Source organism: Sinocyclocheilus anshuiensis, unplaced genomic scaffold (genome assembly GCF_001515605.1).
Source record: "Sinocyclocheilus anshuiensis isolate Anshui unplaced genomic scaffold, SAMN03320099.WGS_v1.1 scaffold154, whole genome shotgun sequence".
In the NCBI taxonomy this organism is placed as follows: domain Eukaryota; kingdom Metazoa; phylum Chordata; class Actinopteri; order Cypriniformes; family Cyprinidae; genus Sinocyclocheilus; species Sinocyclocheilus anshuiensis.
This window is the reverse complement of record NW_015546101.1, coordinates 2,584,156-2,604,662: the sequence shown is the minus strand read 5'-3', so window position 1 is coordinate 2,604,662 and position 20,507 is coordinate 2,584,156. Positions and strand designations below refer to the sequence as shown.

General features: G+C 36.8%; 2 protein-coding genes across 2 annotated transcripts in view; both read left to right on the top strand.

Annotated features, from left to right (window-relative positions):
• Nucleotides 1-7,532, top strand: part of LOC107700366 (anoctamin-5-like) — a 14,758-nt gene extending 7,226 nt beyond the window's left edge. Inside the window, exons 8-14 of the mRNA XM_016501992.1 lie at nucleotides 2,457-2,635; nucleotides 2,738-2,835; nucleotides 2,993-3,123; nucleotides 4,053-4,258; nucleotides 4,482-4,684; nucleotides 4,776-4,881; nucleotides 6,529-7,532. Coding sequence (XP_016357478.1) covers nucleotides 2,457-2,635; nucleotides 2,738-2,835; nucleotides 2,993-3,123; nucleotides 4,053-4,258; nucleotides 4,482-4,684; nucleotides 4,776-4,881; nucleotides 6,529-6,759 — 1,154 coding nt within the window. The 3' untranslated portion in view covers nucleotides 6,760-7,532. The remainder of the gene's footprint in view (nucleotides 1-2,456; nucleotides 2,636-2,737; nucleotides 2,836-2,992; nucleotides 3,124-4,052; nucleotides 4,259-4,481; nucleotides 4,685-4,775; nucleotides 4,882-6,528) is intronic.
• A 2,058-nt stretch (nucleotides 7,533-9,590) lies between these two features.
• LOC107700467 (vesicular glutamate transporter 2.1-like) lies at nucleotides 9,591-20,296 on the top strand. Its single transcript, XM_016502122.1, has 12 exons — nucleotides 9,591-10,175; nucleotides 11,603-11,858; nucleotides 12,325-12,443; nucleotides 14,522-14,636; nucleotides 15,103-15,190; nucleotides 15,443-15,529; nucleotides 15,886-16,028; nucleotides 17,278-17,427; nucleotides 18,076-18,208; nucleotides 18,390-18,500; nucleotides 19,408-19,535; nucleotides 19,920-20,296. Exons 1-12 carry the CDS (start codon nucleotides 10,090-10,092, stop codon nucleotides 20,259-20,261), a joined length of 1,758 nt encoding a protein of 585 aa, XP_016357608.1. The 5' UTR covers nucleotides 9,591-10,089; the 3' UTR covers nucleotides 20,262-20,296.
• The last annotated feature ends 211 nt before the right edge of the window (nucleotides 20,297-20,507 follow it).

The window sequence follows — 20,507 nt, the reverse complement described above, 5'->3', positions numbered from 1 at the left end:
TAAACATTGCATTACACCAAATACACAAAATAATGTTCTTTTTAGTAACGTCATATGACCCCTTTAAGTCGCTGGGGTATATTTGTAGCAATAGCCAAAAATACACTGTATGGGTCAAAATTATTGATTTTTCTTTTATGCCAAAAATCATTAGGATATTAAGTAAAGATCATGTTCCATGAAGATATTTTGTAAATTTCCTACTGTAAATATATCAAAACTTAATTTCTGATTAGTAATATGCATTGCTAAGAACTTCAACTTTAAAGGCGATTTTCTCAATATTTTGATTTTTTTTAAATAGTTGTATCTCTGCCAAATGTTGTCCTATCATAACAAAAATCTTTCAGATGATGTATACATCTCATTTTCGAAAAATTTACCCTTATGACTGGTTTTGTGGTCCAGGGTCATATATGTTTATGTCGTGTCAGATGAGGCTCACGCAGCCTGAGTGAGAGAGAGACTCGTGCAGAAATCAAAACAAATGAGCACAACAGCACACAAAGTAACTCACAGAAATAGATACATACTACGGTAGGAAAAAAAAAAAGATATTTATTATATATGATATAGGTAAGCAACATTACACGACCTAGATGTTTACCCGAATATCAACACAATTGCAATGCGACACTGATTTTTTACAATAGTGTTAAAATGAAGTGACTTACATTTTAGACACAATATTGACTTTTTTTGCTCAGTTTCGGAAATGAAAATCGTTCCAATCAAAGCCACAGCAGAACTGTTGTGTCTCCGAGAAACACAGCAGTGTTTCGTTAATGAATGAATCCACGTTTTTGAATGAATCGAGTGATTCAGTAACCCATTCATAAAGACAGCGGCCCTGTCCCAAATGGCACACTTCATGCGCACTTGCGGTCTTGCGAACTTACAATGGCCGCCGCGTGCGCATGTCCGTTAAGTCCATGAGACCATAGGGCAGGGTTCCTCAAATCTGGTAACAACTCTACAGTTTCTTATTATTCTAACTGAATTCATTGAAACAATGTAAGAATTTGATGTGAAAGATGGAAAAAATGACCATTTATAGTATTTATTCATAGTGGGAAATGACATCTGTTCTGTTTTGTTATACAGCAACTAATTTCTACCTATTTCCAGTCACAGAGCACTTTATTTTTAGAGTTGTTTAAGTGAGAGAACATCTGTAACTTAGTCCAGATTGGGGGAATTGTAATGTTTAATAATTTCTTTTATTATGTAAATATTTTTTTTTGCATTGGATGAAGTAGAACTGGAATCGGCCAAGAAAAGTGCAATCGGTGCATCTCTAGTTTTTTGTTTCTCAAGTAAACACTACATGCAGTCTTAGTCATGATATGCTACTTAATGTCAAATAACTTCAAGTAGTCCAAATATACTTTTTGTTAATGCTGAGTTGTTTTAGCTTTAAACCACTTTTTATTACATTTAGATGAAAGATTGCAAAGACAAAATATTGTTTAATGCAACGGAAGTGTACATCATCTCATATATGTTGTTTATACTAGTCATTTTTATTTAATTTTAATTTTTAATTTTATTATTATTTACAAAACAGTTGAACTCTTGTCCAATTATGGAGCTTGAACTGATGACACATTCTTTATTGCTAACAGGAAATGGAGCCTTATCTTCCTTTCCCCAGCAAGTGTGCCCGATTCTGTCTGTCTGGAGCAACGGTTCTCTTTTGGGTGAGTTAGTAAGCTAAACAGTGCAACTGTATGATATAGATTAGGTTATCAGTTATTATGATTGGTCAGTTACATTTTGCAGTCAGATTTTATTGTATGTCATTTTAAACTGTATATTTGACCTTTTGTCCCTGGCAACCAATTTCTTACACTTTGCTAGCTCATTAAAACGAAGATCAATCGGTTTAAGTCCTTCCCTCTCTTTGTGTTTTGTCAGACGTGTCTGATAGTGGCCTGTATAATGGGAGTGATCGCTTACAGATTGGCAGTTTATGCAGCGTTTGCCAGCGTCATGAAGGACAGCCCCACCAGTAAGATCCAGCTGGTGGGCTCTCTCATCACCCCTCAACTTGCCACCTCTGTCACTGCTTCCTGCATCAACTTTGTCATTATCCTCATCCTCAACTTCCTCTATGAGCATGTGGCCATTTGGATCACTGATATGGGTGAGCGAAAACACAAGAAATTAGAGTTGTTTGACACGTTAAATGCATTTCAGTCTCTGGAAAATGGCAAGTTTTATAGTTTGCTTAATTAATACAGTTTATAATAAATGAGTATGTGTCCACTTTATTTATTCATTCATTTATTTGTTTATTTGTTGAGTAGCTATGTAATAAGTCAGATGGTCATCACAAAATTACCGTGTGTATTTGTTTTCTGATAATGACTGTACATTATACCTCACGTATTTGCTCATCTGTTTGTTGAGCTGCATGGAAAATATTTTACTATCTTCCTCTTTTTAACTCTCAGAGATCCCCAAGACCCATCTGGAGTATGAGAATAAGCTGACCATGAAGATGTTTATGTTCCAGTTTGTGAACTACTACTCTTCCTGTTTCTATGTGGCCTTCTTTAAAGGGAAGTTTGTGGGTTATCCGGGAAACTACAGTTATATGTTTGGAAAGTGGAGCAAGCTGAGAAATGAAGAGGTGAGACTGTCTGAAATACCCGTATGTCAAAGGACCTAATGTTCTTCAGCTGAATATCAGAATAAGTAGATCTAACCTGACGATATGCATTTTAATATTTAGTGCGCCCCTGGGGGCTGTCTGATTGAGCTGACCACACAGCTGCTTATCGTAATGGCTGGAAAACAAATGGTTGGGAACGTTCAAGAGGCTCTGTTGCCGTAAGCATTATATTGAACTTTGACCTCTAAGAATGTTTGTTTTTTACTTGTAATTTTATTGCACATGTGTTTTTTAAAATTGTCCTCTAGGCACTATCCATATACTGTATATCTAAAAAACACACACACATAATGGTCCCTTGTGCCTGTGTCACAGACTTTTCAGAAACTGGTGGGGCAGCAGGAAAGGGCGAAGTAATCCAGAGAGTACATACAGTAGATGGGAGCAGGACCACAATCTGCAGAACTTCAGCCAGTTTGGACTCTTCTATGAGTATCTGGAAATGGGTATGATTTTACTCCATTATACATGTTGGAGTTATTTGGTGTTTATATAGCAAAGCAGTTAATTAAAGTCATTTAGATACTTTATGCCGTTGTGCAAAATAAAATAATATTTTATAATACACTCCTGTTCAAAATGTAGCAACACCAAGAGTTTTTTGAAAGAAATGTAATACTTTATTCTGTAAGGATGCATTAAATTGTGACAGTGAAGACTTTTTATGTTGATTACATTGAAAAAAAAAAAGATTCACTGTTGCCACAAAAATATTAAGCAGCACAGCTGTTATCTCATCACTGATATGAAATAAGTTATGATTCTTGAGCAACCACTTAGCACGTTAGACGATCATGCGACGCTGAAAACTGAAGTAATGTATGCTGAAAATTCTGCTTTTTAATCACTGGAATAAATAACATTTTAAAATATATTAAAATAAAAAAATAGTTATTTTATATTGTAATAACATTTCACAATATTGCTGTTTTTACTGTATTGCTGAAGAAATAAATGTAGCCTTGGTGAGAATTAGAGACTTATATATATATATATATATATATATATATATATATATATATATAATAAATGCAGCCTTGGTTAGCATAGGAGACTTCTTTCAAAAACATCACAGAAATCTCGTTGACCCCAAACATATGTTTTATTTACTGTACACTATATATTTAAAGAATATTGTATTAACACAATAATAAGTGAATACATGATTTTTTCATATAAATTAAAAAAATATAAAGCAATGTACGTAAAAATTAATATATTCCAAAAACAAATCAATTTAAAGATTATATTATTTAAAGTTATCTTTATGCTCCTATTAAAGAAGCCTCAAGGATGAGAAGTGTCTAGGGCTTTCTGTGAGCATTTGTCAGTGCTTCATCTATTAAAGCAGTTGTTTCCTGTGTGTTTTAAACAGTGATCCAGTTTGGCTTCATAACACTTTTCGTGGCCTCTTTTCCACTGGCCCCTCTTCTTGCCCTCTTCAACAACATCCTGGAGGTGCGAGTCGATGCTTGGAAGTTTACTACACAGTTCAGAAGGCCAGTGGCAGCGAAGGCGCGCAACATTGGAGCGTGGAAAGAGATCCTTAATGTGGTGGCCATCTTGTCCGTGGTCACGAATGTAAATGCAAACTGTTTTGTTCTGCTTTCTATTTTGACTCATCCTGTAATTTTACTGTCTTATGTAAAATTGGATCTGGATTTGAACTTCCTTCTAAATATAGTTAGTTAACTATAAGCAATAGCATTTCCTGTATAACAAAAGGTCTATTTTATAACACTATTTCTACCATACTTAAAATCTATTGTTATTTCTTTCCTCCTCTCTCTCATTTGCACTTGAGGCTTTCATCGTGGCATTCACCTCGGATATGATTCCTCGCCTGGTCTATCTGTACACCTACCACCCAGGCAGCGAGGCCACTATGAGAGGTTACATCACCAACAGCCTCTCCTTTTACAACATCTCTCAGATCCCTGAAGATAACCTACCTGAACATGGAGAAAACCCATCCTGGTTTAACAGCTCTACCATCACAAGATGCAGGTGTGTAACTGCCTAGTGAAAACTGTAGTCTGTATTAGACCTACACATCGATATGCCAGATTAACAGCATGATGAATATATTGTTTTCCAGCTATCGGGACTACAGATACCCACCTGGGCATGAAAAGCAATACACACACACAATGCAGTTCTGGCATATCTTGGCTGCTAAGCTAGCCTTCATCATCATTATGGAAGTAAGAAATTTGCATAACATAAAAGGCTTCTAATTTCAATTTAGGGGTGTACTCGCACTAGGTGATCTGAACCGTGCCCTAGCGTGTTTGACTAGTGTGATCGCTCCGTAGATTCGTTTAGCCGTCCATGGCTCGCTTGGAAGAGGTGGGCCAGAGCACGGTTCAGTTGGGCTGTAGTGTGATTGCACAGAACAGCTACTATTTTGTGTACACTACTGTCATCATTACGACCGCAAACATCATCTATTACTACTATTACAGTACACTTCAATTAATTTAATTAAATCAAATATATTTAGGTTTATAACGGGTCTGGGTCTGGTTCTTAATGAACAGGAATTTTAGTTTGTGGATAAAGCTGCAAATTCTTTCATTAACGTCAGCTGCCTCCGTAATAATCCTCTCTGATACACACAAGTGAAAATCGCTGCATGGCATAAATGAATTTATTAGGCAGTCTATTAGCGAAAGTGGTTTTCTCCGTTATCTCGTACATGGTGTAAACGTGCTCCGGCCTGGAATGTTTAGTGCAAGTGTGAGTGCAGGCCAGCAGGGTAGTGGGGGAGGGCAACTGTGCCTAGTGTGAGTACACCCTAGGAAACCGAATTAATACAGTGGAATATGCAGGGAAATTTAAAATAACTATAATAAGTATATTTGTATTAGAATAACATGATCAGGAAGGTAAAGAAAAGGACAAGCAAGTTAATTAATACTTTCAGCAAGGACACATTAAATTGGTCAAAAGTGACAATTAAGACTTGTTAATTTTTACAAATAAAAAAAATGTATTTCAAATAAATGCAGTTCCCTTTCATGGGAACTTCGAACTGCGTCCTCTTATGTCATGGCTGTCGCCGGCCAACGAGTTGGTGTTTTTTCAATGTATGCTTCAGACACGGGTCACGACGAGGCGTTCCCCATAGCGACCCCTAGAGGACGCAGTGTCTCGTTCCCTACTCAGGGAACCATGGTTACATAAGTAACCTGAGACGTTCTTTTGAGCTTTCTATTCATCAAAGAATTCTGAAAAATGCATCATAGTTTCCAGAAAAAAATATTAAGTAGCAAAATTGTTTTCAACATTTGATATTTCTTGAGTACCAAATTAGCATTTTAGAATGATTTCTGAAGGATCGAATGACACTGAGTGGAGTAATGACTGCTGAAAATTCAGCTTTTCAGTCACTAGAATAAATAACATTTTAAAATATATTAAAATAGAAAAGAGTTATTTTAAATTGTAGTAATATTTTACAATATTACTTTTTTTGCTGTATTTTTGATCAAATAAATTCAGGTTTGGTGATAAGAGACTTAATGGAACACAAGAGACTTCTTACTGGCTCCAGACTTTTGAACCTTAGTTCTGTCTGTTAGTATAAAAACATGATAGCTCAATCTTTTTCTGTTAATAAGAATTAGCACAGCAAATCTGATCTTGGTAAAGCTTTGTCATGAACATTGCTTGTAGCATCTGAAGTCTAAAAAGAAAATGAGCTCAATACAGGAACAATGGAAAGACATGTACCGTATGAGCTTAAATGTTTGCTATGCATTTAGTTACTATTTAACACAAACTTAGATGTGGAAATTTGCTTCTATGCACACATGATGACTGTTCCTCTGTTTCCTCTCCTTTCTCAGCATGTTGTATTTGTGGTGAAATTCTTCGTGGCGTGGCTGATTCCAGATGTGCCGGTAGAGGTAAAGGCACATATAAAGCATGAACGCTTTCTGGTTCAGGAATACCTGCACAACTACGAAGTGGAGAAACTCAAGATGCAGCTGAGCCAGAGTTTCTGCCTGTCCACAGAAACGGCTTCACTGCTGCCCTCTAGTCCGAGGAAACACCAGGTGCTTTCTGAATGTATTTGAATATCCCTGAATCCTCAGGACTACTCTAATGTACTATACACTGCAAAGCATGGAGGAATCGAATCTTCTGAACCCCTTCATACATTTATTGCAAAAAACTGTCTGCCAGAACTTTTATAAAAAAACTACAAGCCTAACAGTCTTTTTTTTCTGCTTGAGTTTTATGGGAAAACATTACCGCTTTCCTCTGTGTTTCTCTCAAATGTCTGGAGTGCACTTGCAGAACTGCACTTCTACAATGGCGAAAGGCTTGGAGACCGATCACAGAGATTTCAGCAGCAAACCCTCTGGAATGCGGCCTGCTGCTCCTCAGGTTGCCTTGAGCAAGCTGCTGGGAATTCAACTGATGAATAATCATTTATGACCATTAAAAGACTGAAAATGTTTTACAAGGCAATAAGCTTTTATGTCTGTCCGGCTTGTTGCCATTATATATTTTTTTAAGTAATCTGCATGTTTTGCTCTATGTCTGACTGTGAAAGAGGTACATGTAGACAGTGAATTGTTTTTTTTTGTCTATTTTTTGCTTTTCTTTTCTTTAGATATGTCAGATTTTGTTGTAGGCGTGTGAGGTTTAACAGTTAATATATGTTGTTGTCCAGTGGATTTTACCACTGTGGATATTTTCTTTATGAAACACACTGATAGCTGAATAACTATCAAGGAATATCATCATCATTTCTGTAGTGCTTGCATTATCATGTTTCACATAATATTTATATTTTATTATTGTTATTTTTGATTAATGCTGTATCTTGCCACCCACACATTTTGTTCTGTGTAATATTAAATGTAATATATATATATTTTTTGTATTATTACTATTGTTAGTTTTCTTCAAGGATGTATTTATTGTTTCAGCACAATCATAACCAATTTATTATCTGGTTGGAAGGATTTTTTATTTTTTATCAGATTAAGCTCTATAATGACTTGCTGTATGTTTTCTGATACTTCAAAAATCAGAAACTCAAGCCATTATTCATCACCTCATTCTGTAAGAGTTTGCACATATCGCATATCTGAGGCTAAATGAGCATTAGCTCTCATCTGTAATCGTGACTAGGAGAACACTAGTCTTGTACTGTTTCTCTGTAACTAATTTCTGCACAAATGCACTTAACAGGATTAGTTTGCATTTTTGTGATCAGTTCTCCATGCATCTGAGACTTTGATATTCACCCTGTTAACTTAATTTTATATTACAGCAGTTCTGGGACAAATTAATTGAGTGAAGCAGGCTTTCAGAGATTCCCATACATGTCAAGACAAGAAATTGCCTCTAATAGTGTATACATGAAAAAGGACAAATAATAACGTCACAGTTTTGAAACAAGTGAATAGAAGGAATCAAGTATCCTCTGCTTTATTACTAACCAGGTGCAAAGAGATTTGGTTCAAAAACTTTGAGCTGTCCCATCAGTATTTCAGATGTTTGATTAAAACATTGTGTAGCGCTATTGATGAACACTGTTCACTCAGCGCCAACCATCCTCTATAGGGACATCACTTGTTTGAAAGCAAACAAACGTGTTAAAGTTATGTCCCAAGAGTTTGTCTGTTTTTAAAGTGTCTTACAATTTAACTACACATTTTGTGAGCCATACCTGTTCATTTCATTCCACAAATGTTATAAATCCTCTATATGTATTTTTAGCCTGTTGGGTGATTTTTGCAGAAATGAATCGATATTTTATGGATCATACAAATACAGTTTACAGAAATGTTCTGAATATTGTTACTATACATGTAAACAAAGTTGTATCCTAAACAAAATTCATAATATATGTACCCGAAGTTAAACGTGACAATCGTTTCATTATAAAAAAAAATATTTTAAAAAGTTATTCACTTAGTTTAGGATATTTTTGTGTTCAGATGAGAACATGTCACACATGCATTTGCCTTAATAACTCATAATGATACTCGTGTATGTGTATATTGTTTTTTGGTCGTCTTATTTATTTGGTCTACAAATGTTCACAGAATAAGTTGCATGAATCCGTGAGAAAAAGTAAGTTTATGATTAACCATGAATCAAGTTTATAAAAGAAATTATTGTCTCCAACGACGAGAACGTGCCAAAATAAAGTGATTTAAGTGTATTACACGTGTTCAGCACTTGTTGGGCGTCCTCAGCGAATACGGTCATGAACACAAGGTGGCGCCTGCGCTTCACTAAGTGCGCTCTCGACTACCTGTTGTGGGAAGCTTTCAAGAACGCAAAGCGTCGCAACTGCGCAGTTACTTTCCTATAAAGAGGTCTGTGATTTAGCAGGATATCAAAATAAAAAATACGATATTATCAAATGATCTTATCAAAATACCCCCTTCGTTATGCTCAACCATAAGAAACTGACTTAAATTAATAATAGCTTGCACCTGGACTGTATTTGCTTCGAATTCGACGTACGTGTACATACAATAGCAGTTTTTATTTATTTATTTTTGCTGTGTAGGACAGTGCTACAGAAAGAGGGAGGGGGACTGTGAGCTATGTATGAATTATTAATACGCTTTCCTTCACACCAGCACACGGGGAAACACCCCTCATTCGGTTTCCATAGCACCGCCCCCAGGAGGCTTTGATGGAAAACAAGCAAGAGGCATAAAAGCACAAATGTAGAAACTTAGAATGTCAGGTCACGTGCCCGTCATGATTTAAGCATCGAAAAACTATCATTTGTCGCTCGTGGAACATAATTCAGATCATTTGAGGGCAAAATCAAAGAAAATGTGAATGGAATGTGAACATTGTCCGCCCTCTCTAACCCCTCCCAAAGCAGTGAACCGCTGCGGGCACTCTGACGGGAGTAGGTAAAGGAGTGGCGGGGGAGCTCGCGCCGCTCTGAACGCGAGACTGTCGCTGACCTTGGTGCTGAAATCCATTCACCTCTTTGTAAAGCTACTTAACTGTCGCTTTGCACCGAAAAACTGACGTTACGAGACGAGGAATTGGTCACCTTTTCATTTTTTTCCTCTTAATTAACCATTCATCGTTTTTGTAAATCCGATTTTTTTTCAACACCGTCAATTCGAAGCGAACATAAATTCGTTGACTCAAATCTGAGATGGCATCGCGTGCTCTTATCGCGCGCGGGGCAGTTTATGAGTTTATAACTATGAGTAGACAGAGCCAGACCACTTCTGATATCTCTCGTGTGTAGGCGGATTTTTTTTCTTCGCTCCGTGAACACCGTCGTGAATTTTCCTCATCTGTTTTACTGAATCACTGATCCGCTGGGTATCGGTCCGGTATGCTCTGTCATCTCACACTGTGACATGGTACTTTAACATTACCGGGAAAACGAGGGATTATCACATTTGGACATGGAGACTCCGAGGGAGCCTGGTTTTATGCCCAGCAAAGAGGGGCTGAAGCAACTAGCGGGGAAGACACTGGGGCACGTGCACAAGTAAGATATTTTAACATTATAAAACGGATTCAGTCATTTAAAAATAATAGGCCTAAATTTGTGTGTGCGTGTGTGATTTACGCGAACTAATGTTATAACAGAACAGAAAATCACGAATTTGCAGCTAGTTTTGTCTATTCAATAACGAGGTTCCCCAGTCGGTTTTGGCGTCACGCCTCATGAAGACGTGAAGAAAATGATGTAATCCTGCATAATCTTGGCAGGAGGGGATGGAAGCATGCGAGTTTTCCTATCTTTGAAGGTTGTCATTGTAATCCGGTGATTCAAATGCATGTTCGATTTCATAGTAATCGTTCAATTAGAGGATTCCCTTGAGTGCACCTTCCTTTTTAGAGACCATTCACTTATTCCCGCAATAGGCTTACCTGCAAAAAAAGACCGCGATTGAAATCATACGAGAAAATTGGTTTGTACATATTTATTTCACGTTGATTTGATGCTCCTTTATATTGAATCGTTTTGTGCGTGTCTTGTAAAACAAATCGTTGAAATCTATGAGAGTAAAAATAAATAAATGAATAAAGATCGACCGCCACGACCATCTGAACGAATGTCTTTCGAAACTGAAAATACCTTTTTTCCCCCGAGCACTACCTTTAATAAATATCTCCTCATCTTTTCGTTTTTTTTTCGTTTGCTTATAGACATTTTGTAGTCTCTGATTATTTTCCAAAATATTAGGACATTGTCTTTTATTTGTCATCTGAGATTAAAAACGGAATTGACAATTATAATGCAGTTAATGGGCATTTTATGTATTTTGTATTTTCAAAAGATCACAAAATAAAATGCATTTTATTCCCGTCACATTTGCAAATGTGATTTATGAAATAAAAATTTCATATGCCTGAAATGAAATGTTATTTTTTTTATATAAAAAAATGTATAGGCTATACATTTTGCACATCAAGTTATAGAATTGATCTTGATACAATATGCTTTCATTATCTAATAGTAAATAACTGTACGCAAATAACTCTCCTTACGGCTCTGGTATAGGCTAATAATATTAGTAACGTAGTGAAGTTCGTGAATATCAGTGGACCTTAAGCCTGTGTGAATGTAAATAAGGTGAAGGTGAAGGGAATGCTGCAATGCGGTACAGCGCGCTTTACAGCAGCACACGAAGCCTATATGTGGAGTTAACAAAAATCTTTGTGGTGAAAAAAAAAGAAAGAACTCTTTCTGTAGGCAATTTCAATTGCCTGAATCTGTCCGTGCAGCTTAGAGTAGGCTACTAGTGGGAATGTAAATTGAATTCAATGTTCAAATGAATTCTTGATTCGTTTGACTTAAGTAGCCTAATAAAGGTGAATGAAATCCATAACTGGTTCTTCAGGATTGTAGTCGTTATGCTGTTAGTTTCCTAAAGGAGTCTGTCTGACAATATATTTTGACTGATGCAGAGTGTTAGAAAAGCGGCAAAAACCTGGCGAGAACATTGAACTGACCGAGGATGGACGGCCTACCCAGATCAGCGAGAAAAAGGCACCTTTGTGCGACTGCACGTGCTTTGGACTTCCGCGCCGCTACATCATCGCCATAATGAGCGGCCTCGGGTTCTGTATCTCCTTCGGTATTCGGTGCAATTTAGGCGTGGCCATAGTGAGCATGGTGAACAACAGCACCATTCACCTGAACGGGAAGATCATCATCAAAGAGGTTTGTGCGCGAGGCACGCTTGGATTTTATATGTGCACGTCAGCTTCGTGACACCCCCACACACCCCTCAAGAGCGTGCACACACACACACACATACACATAGACACGCATGCACCTTCTACTCTGTCTTATGGGAAATAAAAGGGGACAGAATTTAAAAGCACAATGACTTGTTTTTGTTGGAAAGAGGCTTAGTGGATGCCCCATTGCTAGCTTGGAAAATATTGAAAACAAGTAGGCTACTCATGCAAAAAAAATTGACCTTGGTTACTTGAATGTCATCAGCCTCAAATTGATTAACTCTTCAGCTGGAAAGTAATCCTGCGCTCTTGTCATTTTATTTTTTTTGTGCACAATAATCAATATTTTGTTTGCTACAGCTCTGAAAAATAAAAAATTAAATTGTCCCTAGCCTTTTACAGATAGGATTAGCAACCTGATATTTTCTGTTGTTTCTCTCCCTTAGAAGGCAAAATTCAACTGGGACCCGGAAACGGTTGGAATGATTCATGGCTCATTTTTCTGGGGTTATATTGTGACGCAAATTCCCGGAGGATACATTTCTTCTAGATTGGCGGCAAACAGGTAAAGCCCTAGAAATATAATAATTTATGTATTAATTCAGATTATTATTATTATTATTATTATTATGCTATTATTAGCTCATAATGCTACAATAAATAATCGCCTTTAAAATCCCACTTGGTTTATAGAATTTCCCACATTGCAATAGAAAATAGTAGCTAAAAATAGCTAACGAATGTTAACGATAGAACATTAAGTAAATCATTAAAAATCACGAATCATAAATATTCTATAATGATATTTTGTTTATATAGGTTAATATAGATGTTAAATTAGTGTCTTACAGATTTGTTGTCCCTAATGTTGCAAATATCTGCAATTTACGTCGTACGTTATTTAAAGATGGTGTCACGCACGTTTTCCAAACCGGCAGGTGAATCGCTTATTGTTACAGCAGGAGCTGGCAAGTTCAGATGGACGTAAGGGAGAAACTCGCCCGCATCTCCAAGTGTTCGTCAGAAATGAACCTTCATGTTCTCTTTCTGAGAAGTTGAATGTATTATTTAATGTAAACTGAGAATTAATGTAAGACGATAATAAATATTCGAAATAAACTTACAGCGGAGGATTACAGCGATAGTCGCGGCCGAATTCGTATTTCCAAATTCGATCTGCAAATATTGTCTGTACAGAGACACGTGGTGCGTTCTTCATTTGGTTTGTTCAACACAGTAAACTTGCATGGCGTACCATGCTGTATTATACAAGGGATCATTATTCACAGTGGACATGTAATTGGAAGAAAAATTGGATGATGGGAGGAGCTAATTTAGCAGAAGTTCAACTCAATCTTATTTATTTGTTCAGTAAAGACTCTTAAGGTTACACATTTCTTGTGAAATTAATTTCATTACGAGTTATTTTACATAACTTTATTTTATGCATTATTGCAGTTTATAGGCCTATCGAGTTCATTTAGTCAGAAAAACGAACAAAAGAGAACGATCTTTTTGGGAAACGTCCAAGCTAGCTACCTATTAACTTGCTTATCTCACATTCTTATTTGAAGGCCATGGTCAAAGGCATATGAGACATAACTGTTGTGATTTTATCATTCCAATATATAGGCTAATATAATATAATATAAACCTTTGGAATACTATTTTTACTTGTTCAAATGGGAAAGGGAGAGAGAGAGAGAGAGAGAGAGAGAGAGAGAGTTCATTGTTATGGTTGATCAGCCTGCTTGTTTCCAGTGTTGTGTGAGTGGCAGAGTGAACGCTGACCCGTCGTGTGAGTTTGTAGGATTAGACTGTGGGAGTGGGTCTGTGGGGCATTCTCTCCACCTGTTAATGAGATCCCGGGGGGAGCCGTGTCTAATCTGCTCAATGAGGGGGGCATGGCAACCAGCCCCGGACATGTTGCCAGAGGGTGTGGCTGTACCTCATTTATCATACAACAATTTATCAAAAAATAAAACTGCCATTTCGTAAACTGGAGGTGGTTACACAATCTGTGCTCACTAAAACATCTTTTTTTATGGCTGGCCAGCAATAAATGAACGCTGTTAAGAAACTACCCTTTAATAAAATGCTGTGCAATTAGGCTATAAGTCTGTTAACTTACTTCAAATCTTTGATTTAATTGACGTTGCTGAAATTATACAACAGTTTTCAGTTAATATTTCGGCTATTGGTCGACGTGATTGAGATCTAATAGAATCAGCGAGTCTCGTGCTGGAGAACTCCCTCAATCCGATTAGCGAGTGCCGGTGGGAGAGAGGTGAGGGGGTCTCGAGCTCTACAAGAAGGGAGGAAAATTGGAAATAAATGGAAGGCCATATTTCCTCTGTGGCAGTGCTGGCATCACCCCGCGCGACCGAAGGCAGTATTCTTGTTGCTGTTGTTGTTTTTCTTAAGAACAGGTCGCATAAATCATTTGAATCGTGTTATATTTTGATTGTAATAGTGTGAGTGTGAAGAAATTATTGATACTTTTCTCTCAGCGATAAAAAACATGTCTAACTAAAATGTTAGAGCGGGAGCTAAATGAATAGGCTGCACAATTTTTTTTTTTCATTTTTTTCATTCTATAACCTAATGGTCTATAATTTAACCATGTTTCCATCTATTATTCAGGGTTTTTGGCGCAGCCATTCTCCTCACATCCGCACTGAATATGTTCATCCCCTCAGCTGCACGTGTTCACTATGGTTGCGTCTTATTCGTCAGGATATTACAAGGGCTTGTAGAGGTAAGAAAGTACGATTTTCTCTCATTCGTAAATACTTGTTTGCTAATAGCGATCTAATACCATAACCCTCTATAAGTATTTATCTAACATTTGGTCACTTGATAATAGATAATTTCTTAAAAAAAAAAAAAATCTTCCTGGGAAAAGCCCAAAGTCCTGTAACAAGCAGTTATGACCTGAGGATATTTCTGTGAGAATAATAACCCAGGCTTTGTCTTTAGTACATATGTATTGATCTTTAGAGGCGCTTGTGCCTATGTGTGTGAAATAGACAACTAGATTACTTCCATCATGTCAACAATATTATATTCTTTTTTCTTTTTTGAAATATTCATTTGCAATTAAATAGATTTATGCAGTGTACTGTAACTCAAACTTTTGCTGAAGAATATATTTAATCAAAACTTTTTGTCTCAGCACATTTCTTTGTGATATAGAGCTGATGTGTAGTATTATTGTTTTCTAGGGTGTGACCTACCCAGCCTGTCATGGGATCTGGAGTAAGTGGGCTCCTCCACTGGAAAGAAGTCGTCTAGCCACAACCTCCTTCTGTGGTAATTTCCATCTTTATTCTCTTAAAAGCAAAATAGATTAGTGAATAATAAAGAAAACCAATGTCATTGTATTTGTTTAGTTGCTATACCTTATTGTGTGCATGTTAAAATTTAAAGATACATTTGTTTTTTATCCGCAAGAATTCTAGGAAATATTATTTATTCATGAACTATATATTCCCGTGTTGTTTTATTGCAAATTCAGCAACTGTTTTTTTGATCAATTTGAACTCCTCTTCTTCTCTTCTGTAGGTTCCTATGCTGGAGCTGTCATTGCCATGCCTTTAGCTGGGATCTTGGTGCAGTACACTGGCTGGTCATCTGTTTTCTATGTCTATGGTAAGAGTGGTTTGTGCATGTACTGTATGAGCCGTGGTTATGGTGTAAGCTGTCATTGTGTGAGTGTGCTTAACGGTCTTGATGAGTGTATTTTAGGAAGTGTAGTATGGATTAACTCACTGATGCTGGGTATTGATTTTTCCTCTGATTCTGTCATGTCTATCCTCTGTGCTGACACTAAATCTGCCTGTCACTGGGCCAAGAATTAGTGCTGTCTGGAAAGCAATGAATTGTAATCCAGTTAGTTATATGAGGAGTTTTCATATTCAGTTTTCATATTTCATTCTTCAAGTCTGCTTCTTTTATGATGTTTTCTTATAAGACCAACGTCTTAAGAATTGTTTGTTTCCCTTTAGGCTGTGTTGGGATTTTCTGGTATATGTTCTGGATCCTTGTGTCATATGAGAGCCCAGCTGAACATCCCACCATCACAGCTGAAGAACGCTGCTACATTGAGGAGAGTATCGGTGAGAGCGCTAAGCTCATAGGTCCTGCAGAAGTGAGTGACCACAAACATAATCTTGCTCCACTCTTGATAGGAATGTAATCTCAGGGATGTAGTGGGGTTGGATATCTCAGAAGAAAATGCTTGATTGTAGGATTCAATTCCTTTCTTAAGAGATGTTTTGACTAACGGCATAACATCACCTCTCACCCAAACCTATAATTAATCGCCTCTCTATAATTATCTATAATTCTAATGCTCATTTGTTGCTTGCTGCTTGTTGACACAAAGCTACTTCACTTGCTTGTGCCTTGGAAGGTTGTCTTTCCAAAATCTTTTATTCTGTATTCTGATGTACATCTAAGTGTAATTGATTATCAAAACATATTTCGTTCTATGCATCTGTTGTTGATTGGATTTTAAGATGTGGGTGTTGCTTTCAAAAATGGAGGCAGATATAACACAGGCTTGCAGGGATGCAGTATAAGGGGGCTAAATGATTGGAAAAGTCCTTTATGTGTCAGCAGAGAGAAGTCTGTCATTTTCAGCAGACAGTCCAGTTATGGCATTTTGATTATAAAAAAATTAAACATGCACAGAATAATTGTTCACAATAAGATCTATATTATTAATTTAGAAAATAATGCTATAGGGCAACTTTAAGATTGGGAGCTAAAACAAACCCCTGGCTCTCTCTCTGCTTGATTTTAATCTATTTTTTTTTTTACCATCAGTTGCCGTTATTGTGAACAAGACATTGCTGTATTTTACAATCATAAAGCTGAATTTGAGATTTCATAGAGGGTAAATGAAAGCACAGAGTAAATTTTGTCAGGATGTCTTGAAAACAATGAGAAGACAAAAGTCATATTTCTTTGGTGATCACACTTCTAAGTATATAGTTATTTTGTAAATATTAGACATAGCCAAATATGTGACTTATTGCAGTCATATGGATTTTGAGACAGAGGCTGATATATGCAGTGTCACTACAGGTCACTAAAGGTTGATTTTGTCACCATGGTGTTATATGAGGACATTTAATGAAACCTGTGAGTTTAACGAACCAACAAAGGCATATGAGAGAAGTCTATAAGCTTATAAAATATCAGACAGCCATTTTATCTCAGTGTGCAGTTCTTTGGTCTTCTTCGCTCTAAATGCCATGCGCTCTCAGGGAACATCAGTACTGACTAAGAATCAAAAATGTTCATTCCTGCTTGCAGAATCAAGACATGACAAATAAAATCATTAGCAGTATTGGTATTATTGTAACATGCTGCAATACTCCTTTGTCTTACAGAAATTCAAGACACCTTGGAGGCAGTTTTTCACATCCATGCCTGTCTATGCAATCATTGTGGCCAACTTCTGCAGGAGTTGGACCTTCTACTTGCTGCTCATCAGCCAGCCTGCATACTTTGAGGAGGTGTTCGGCTTTGAGATTAGCAAGGTAATTGCAGTTTACCTTTCATATTGTTTGCATTTAAACTGGTATTTGTTTTATACAAACCTAATAATTGATAAAAATAACTAATAATTACTTAATCAGCAATCAAGCTTTATTTGGGTCAAAATGGCTAGCCTTAGTGTCTAAGTTGCATATGATTTTTGTGTATAATTCCAGTGTGCATCAGTAAATGGGTGACCTTTGTCATTCCCTAAGGTCTGAAATAGGCTGATGAATTATTCATTGTGAATAGTTCATAATGAATTATTCATTAATCACTTATTGGTGATTTAAGTCTGTGCTTGCATCTCATTTTGCTCTTGTTTTCTCACTTCCTACAGTTAAACCTTCAATCATGTCTTTACATCTAGTTGTAGTATTAACACACTAATGGTGATGCCTTGATGTTGCATATCAATATGCTTTATTTTTTGCATGACATTTATTTATCAGATTTATCCAGTATTTACTAAAATTGTTATTAAGTGAAATGTTTTGGATTAGATTTTAAATGGACTATCTTTTCTCTTTTCTGTGGTTTAACCACATCCTAATTTGCCACAGTATTAACTAACATTGGTCAATGGCTAATGCGTTCTGCAGTGTTTTCAATAAGATGCTTCTGAGCCTGTCGGCTGCTGTCTTATTCAGGTTGGCATGCTGTCAGCCTTGCCCCATCTGGTGATGACCATTATCGTACCCATTGGGGGACAGCTAGCCGATTTCCTTCGTAGCAAAAACATCCTGTCTACTACCACAGTTCGGAAGATCATGAACTGCGGAGGTGAGAGCAGCCTACACACAGAATAATATAGCTCCTATAAGACTGAATTCTGGTTAAATCCACGTAAGCTAGAATTGTTAAAGGAATGAATGAGAATAAATCTTCAAACTAAATATTAATAGTCATAATAATAGCCATGTAATTGTCCATTTTAGCTTAGTGAGTTGATTATCTTTCACAGGCTTTGGGATGGAGGCCACTCTATTGTTGGTGGTTGGTTACTCGCATAGTAAAGGAGTGGCCATTTCGTTTCTTGTGTTGGCTGTTGGCTTCAGTGGATTTGCAATATCAGGCAAGTCTTTGGGCAAACAATATGTCTGATTTAATATTTTGCCTTGCAAATCTGATTTTTATACACAACAATGAGAAGAAAACACAGCAAATAATGACTTATTTCTGACTAAATACCATGTTTTCCTTTTATCACTCAAAATGCTCTTCCTCTGCTGCAGCTTGGAAGGAATAGGTTGTTCTGCTGGACTTTTTAAATAATTCATACACACTGTCCCCTGAGAGCAGCCTCACAGGCAGCACATCTAGACAGAAAGAGCAGTGAGGGAGGGGCTAGAGACTCCTCCGCTCTACAAGATGGCTGCTCTTTCTATTTTTAGTCTGGATCTCCAACATCATGTTAGAGATACTGAAAAATGTGCACTCTTGCTGCAGAACCAAAATGTGCAGATTATACCCGAGGAATTCAGGGATTTAAAAATGTCATCCTGTAATGTTGTTTGTTTAAGTGTTATTTTAGTGTCATTGATATACTGTTATAGTTTTGTTAATATTTTAAATTAGATTTTATTTAAATTTTAGTTTAAGTTTTATTAATTTTGGGATAGGGTTAGTGTATTTTTGTCATTTCTATTCGATTTTTTAATGTTGTAGTTTATATTAAGTTTTAGTTTATTCAATTTATTTTTTAATTTGTTCAATAGTTATTTTAGTATTTGAACATAAACAAAACCAAAATGCAGAAATAAAATGAGTTTTGTTTTTAATATAAATAAAGTTTTTTTAAATGTTTATTTTATTTTAAGTAATAAAAATGCTTTTTTTTTTTTTTTAGTTTTAGTGAACAATAGTAACCATGGTTTGTTGTAATTAATTCAGTGCCAAAAAGAGAAAAAAGTGTAATCTTTTACAAAGTTATTTACATTGTGTCTGATGTTAATGTAATGTATACTTTTATTGTCCATCAGGTTTCAATGTCAATCATTTAGACATCGCTCCTCGCTATGCCAGTATCCTCATGGGAATCTCTAATGGAGTGGGAACTCTGTCAGGAATGGTGTGCCCTCTTATTGTGGGTGCCATGACCAAACACAAGGTAAGACCACCTTGGATTTTCAGGATTTTCTTTTGAATTCTCAGTACTATATGTTTGGATTGGATGGATAATAATTTAAATGAAAGATGTTGCCCCATGGTAGATTAGAAGGTTGAGTTGTGACACTTGCGTGGTTTGAGAATCACAGCATAATTGATATCTTGATTCTTTCCTATATTATTATAACTGAAATATAAATAATATTGTGATTTCAAAAGGTTTTGTGTGACAGATTTTCAGATCTCTCTCCCTACCTTTTATTCATTGCCAAAAGTGCTCAGATTTACCAGCATTAAGCCAATGTTTATTTTATGCGTTTTTCTTGCAGCTCCCAGGATATTTCTTTATGTCAATGAATTCCTGCCAACTCTTTTTTCCTTTCAGACCCGAGAAGAGTGGCAGTATGTTTTTCTTATCGCTTCCATGGTGCATTATGGCGGTGTAATCTTCTATGGCATCTTCGCCTCTGGGGAGAAGCAGCCGTGGGCAGATCCAGAGCAGACCAGTGAAGAAAAGTGTGGCTTCATTGATGAAGATGAGCTGGCTGAGGAAACTGGGGACATCACCCACAGCTACGGTGCTCTGGGAGGTCCAGCCAAGACCTACGGTGCCACTACGCAGTTGAACGGTGGATGGGCAGAAGGATGGGATAAACGAGAGGAATATGTACAGGAAGGTGTGGAGGAAGGGGGTTACGGATACAGGCACAGTGGGGATTACTCCTAGACCACACACACACACACACACACACACACACACAAACACACGCACACGCACACACACTCTCTCTCACACACACAAACACACGCACACTCTCACGCACACTCTCACACACACTCTCACACACACACACACTATACACAAACACACACACACAGATAGGCCTGGGCGATAAAGATGGTATCAATATTTATCGACGGTACACCTTCTTCGATATCGATATAAAAAATGTTCAATATAGTGCACGATATA

Bases quoted from the DNA above. Each gene is read 5' to 3' on its own strand.
- LOC107700467 (XM_016502122.1), top strand. From the start codon at position 10,090: ATGGAGACTCCGAGGGAGCCTGGTTTTATGCCCAGCAAAGAGGGGCTG. The intron at 15,530-15,885 runs GTAAGAGTGGTT...GTTTCCCTTTAG, and splicing joins ATCTGTTTTCTATGTCTATG to GCTGTGTTGGGATTTTCTGG. The intron at 16,029-17,277 runs GTGAGTGACCAC...TTTGTCTTACAG, and splicing joins AGCTCATAGGTCCTGCAGAA to AAATTCAAGACACCTTGGAG.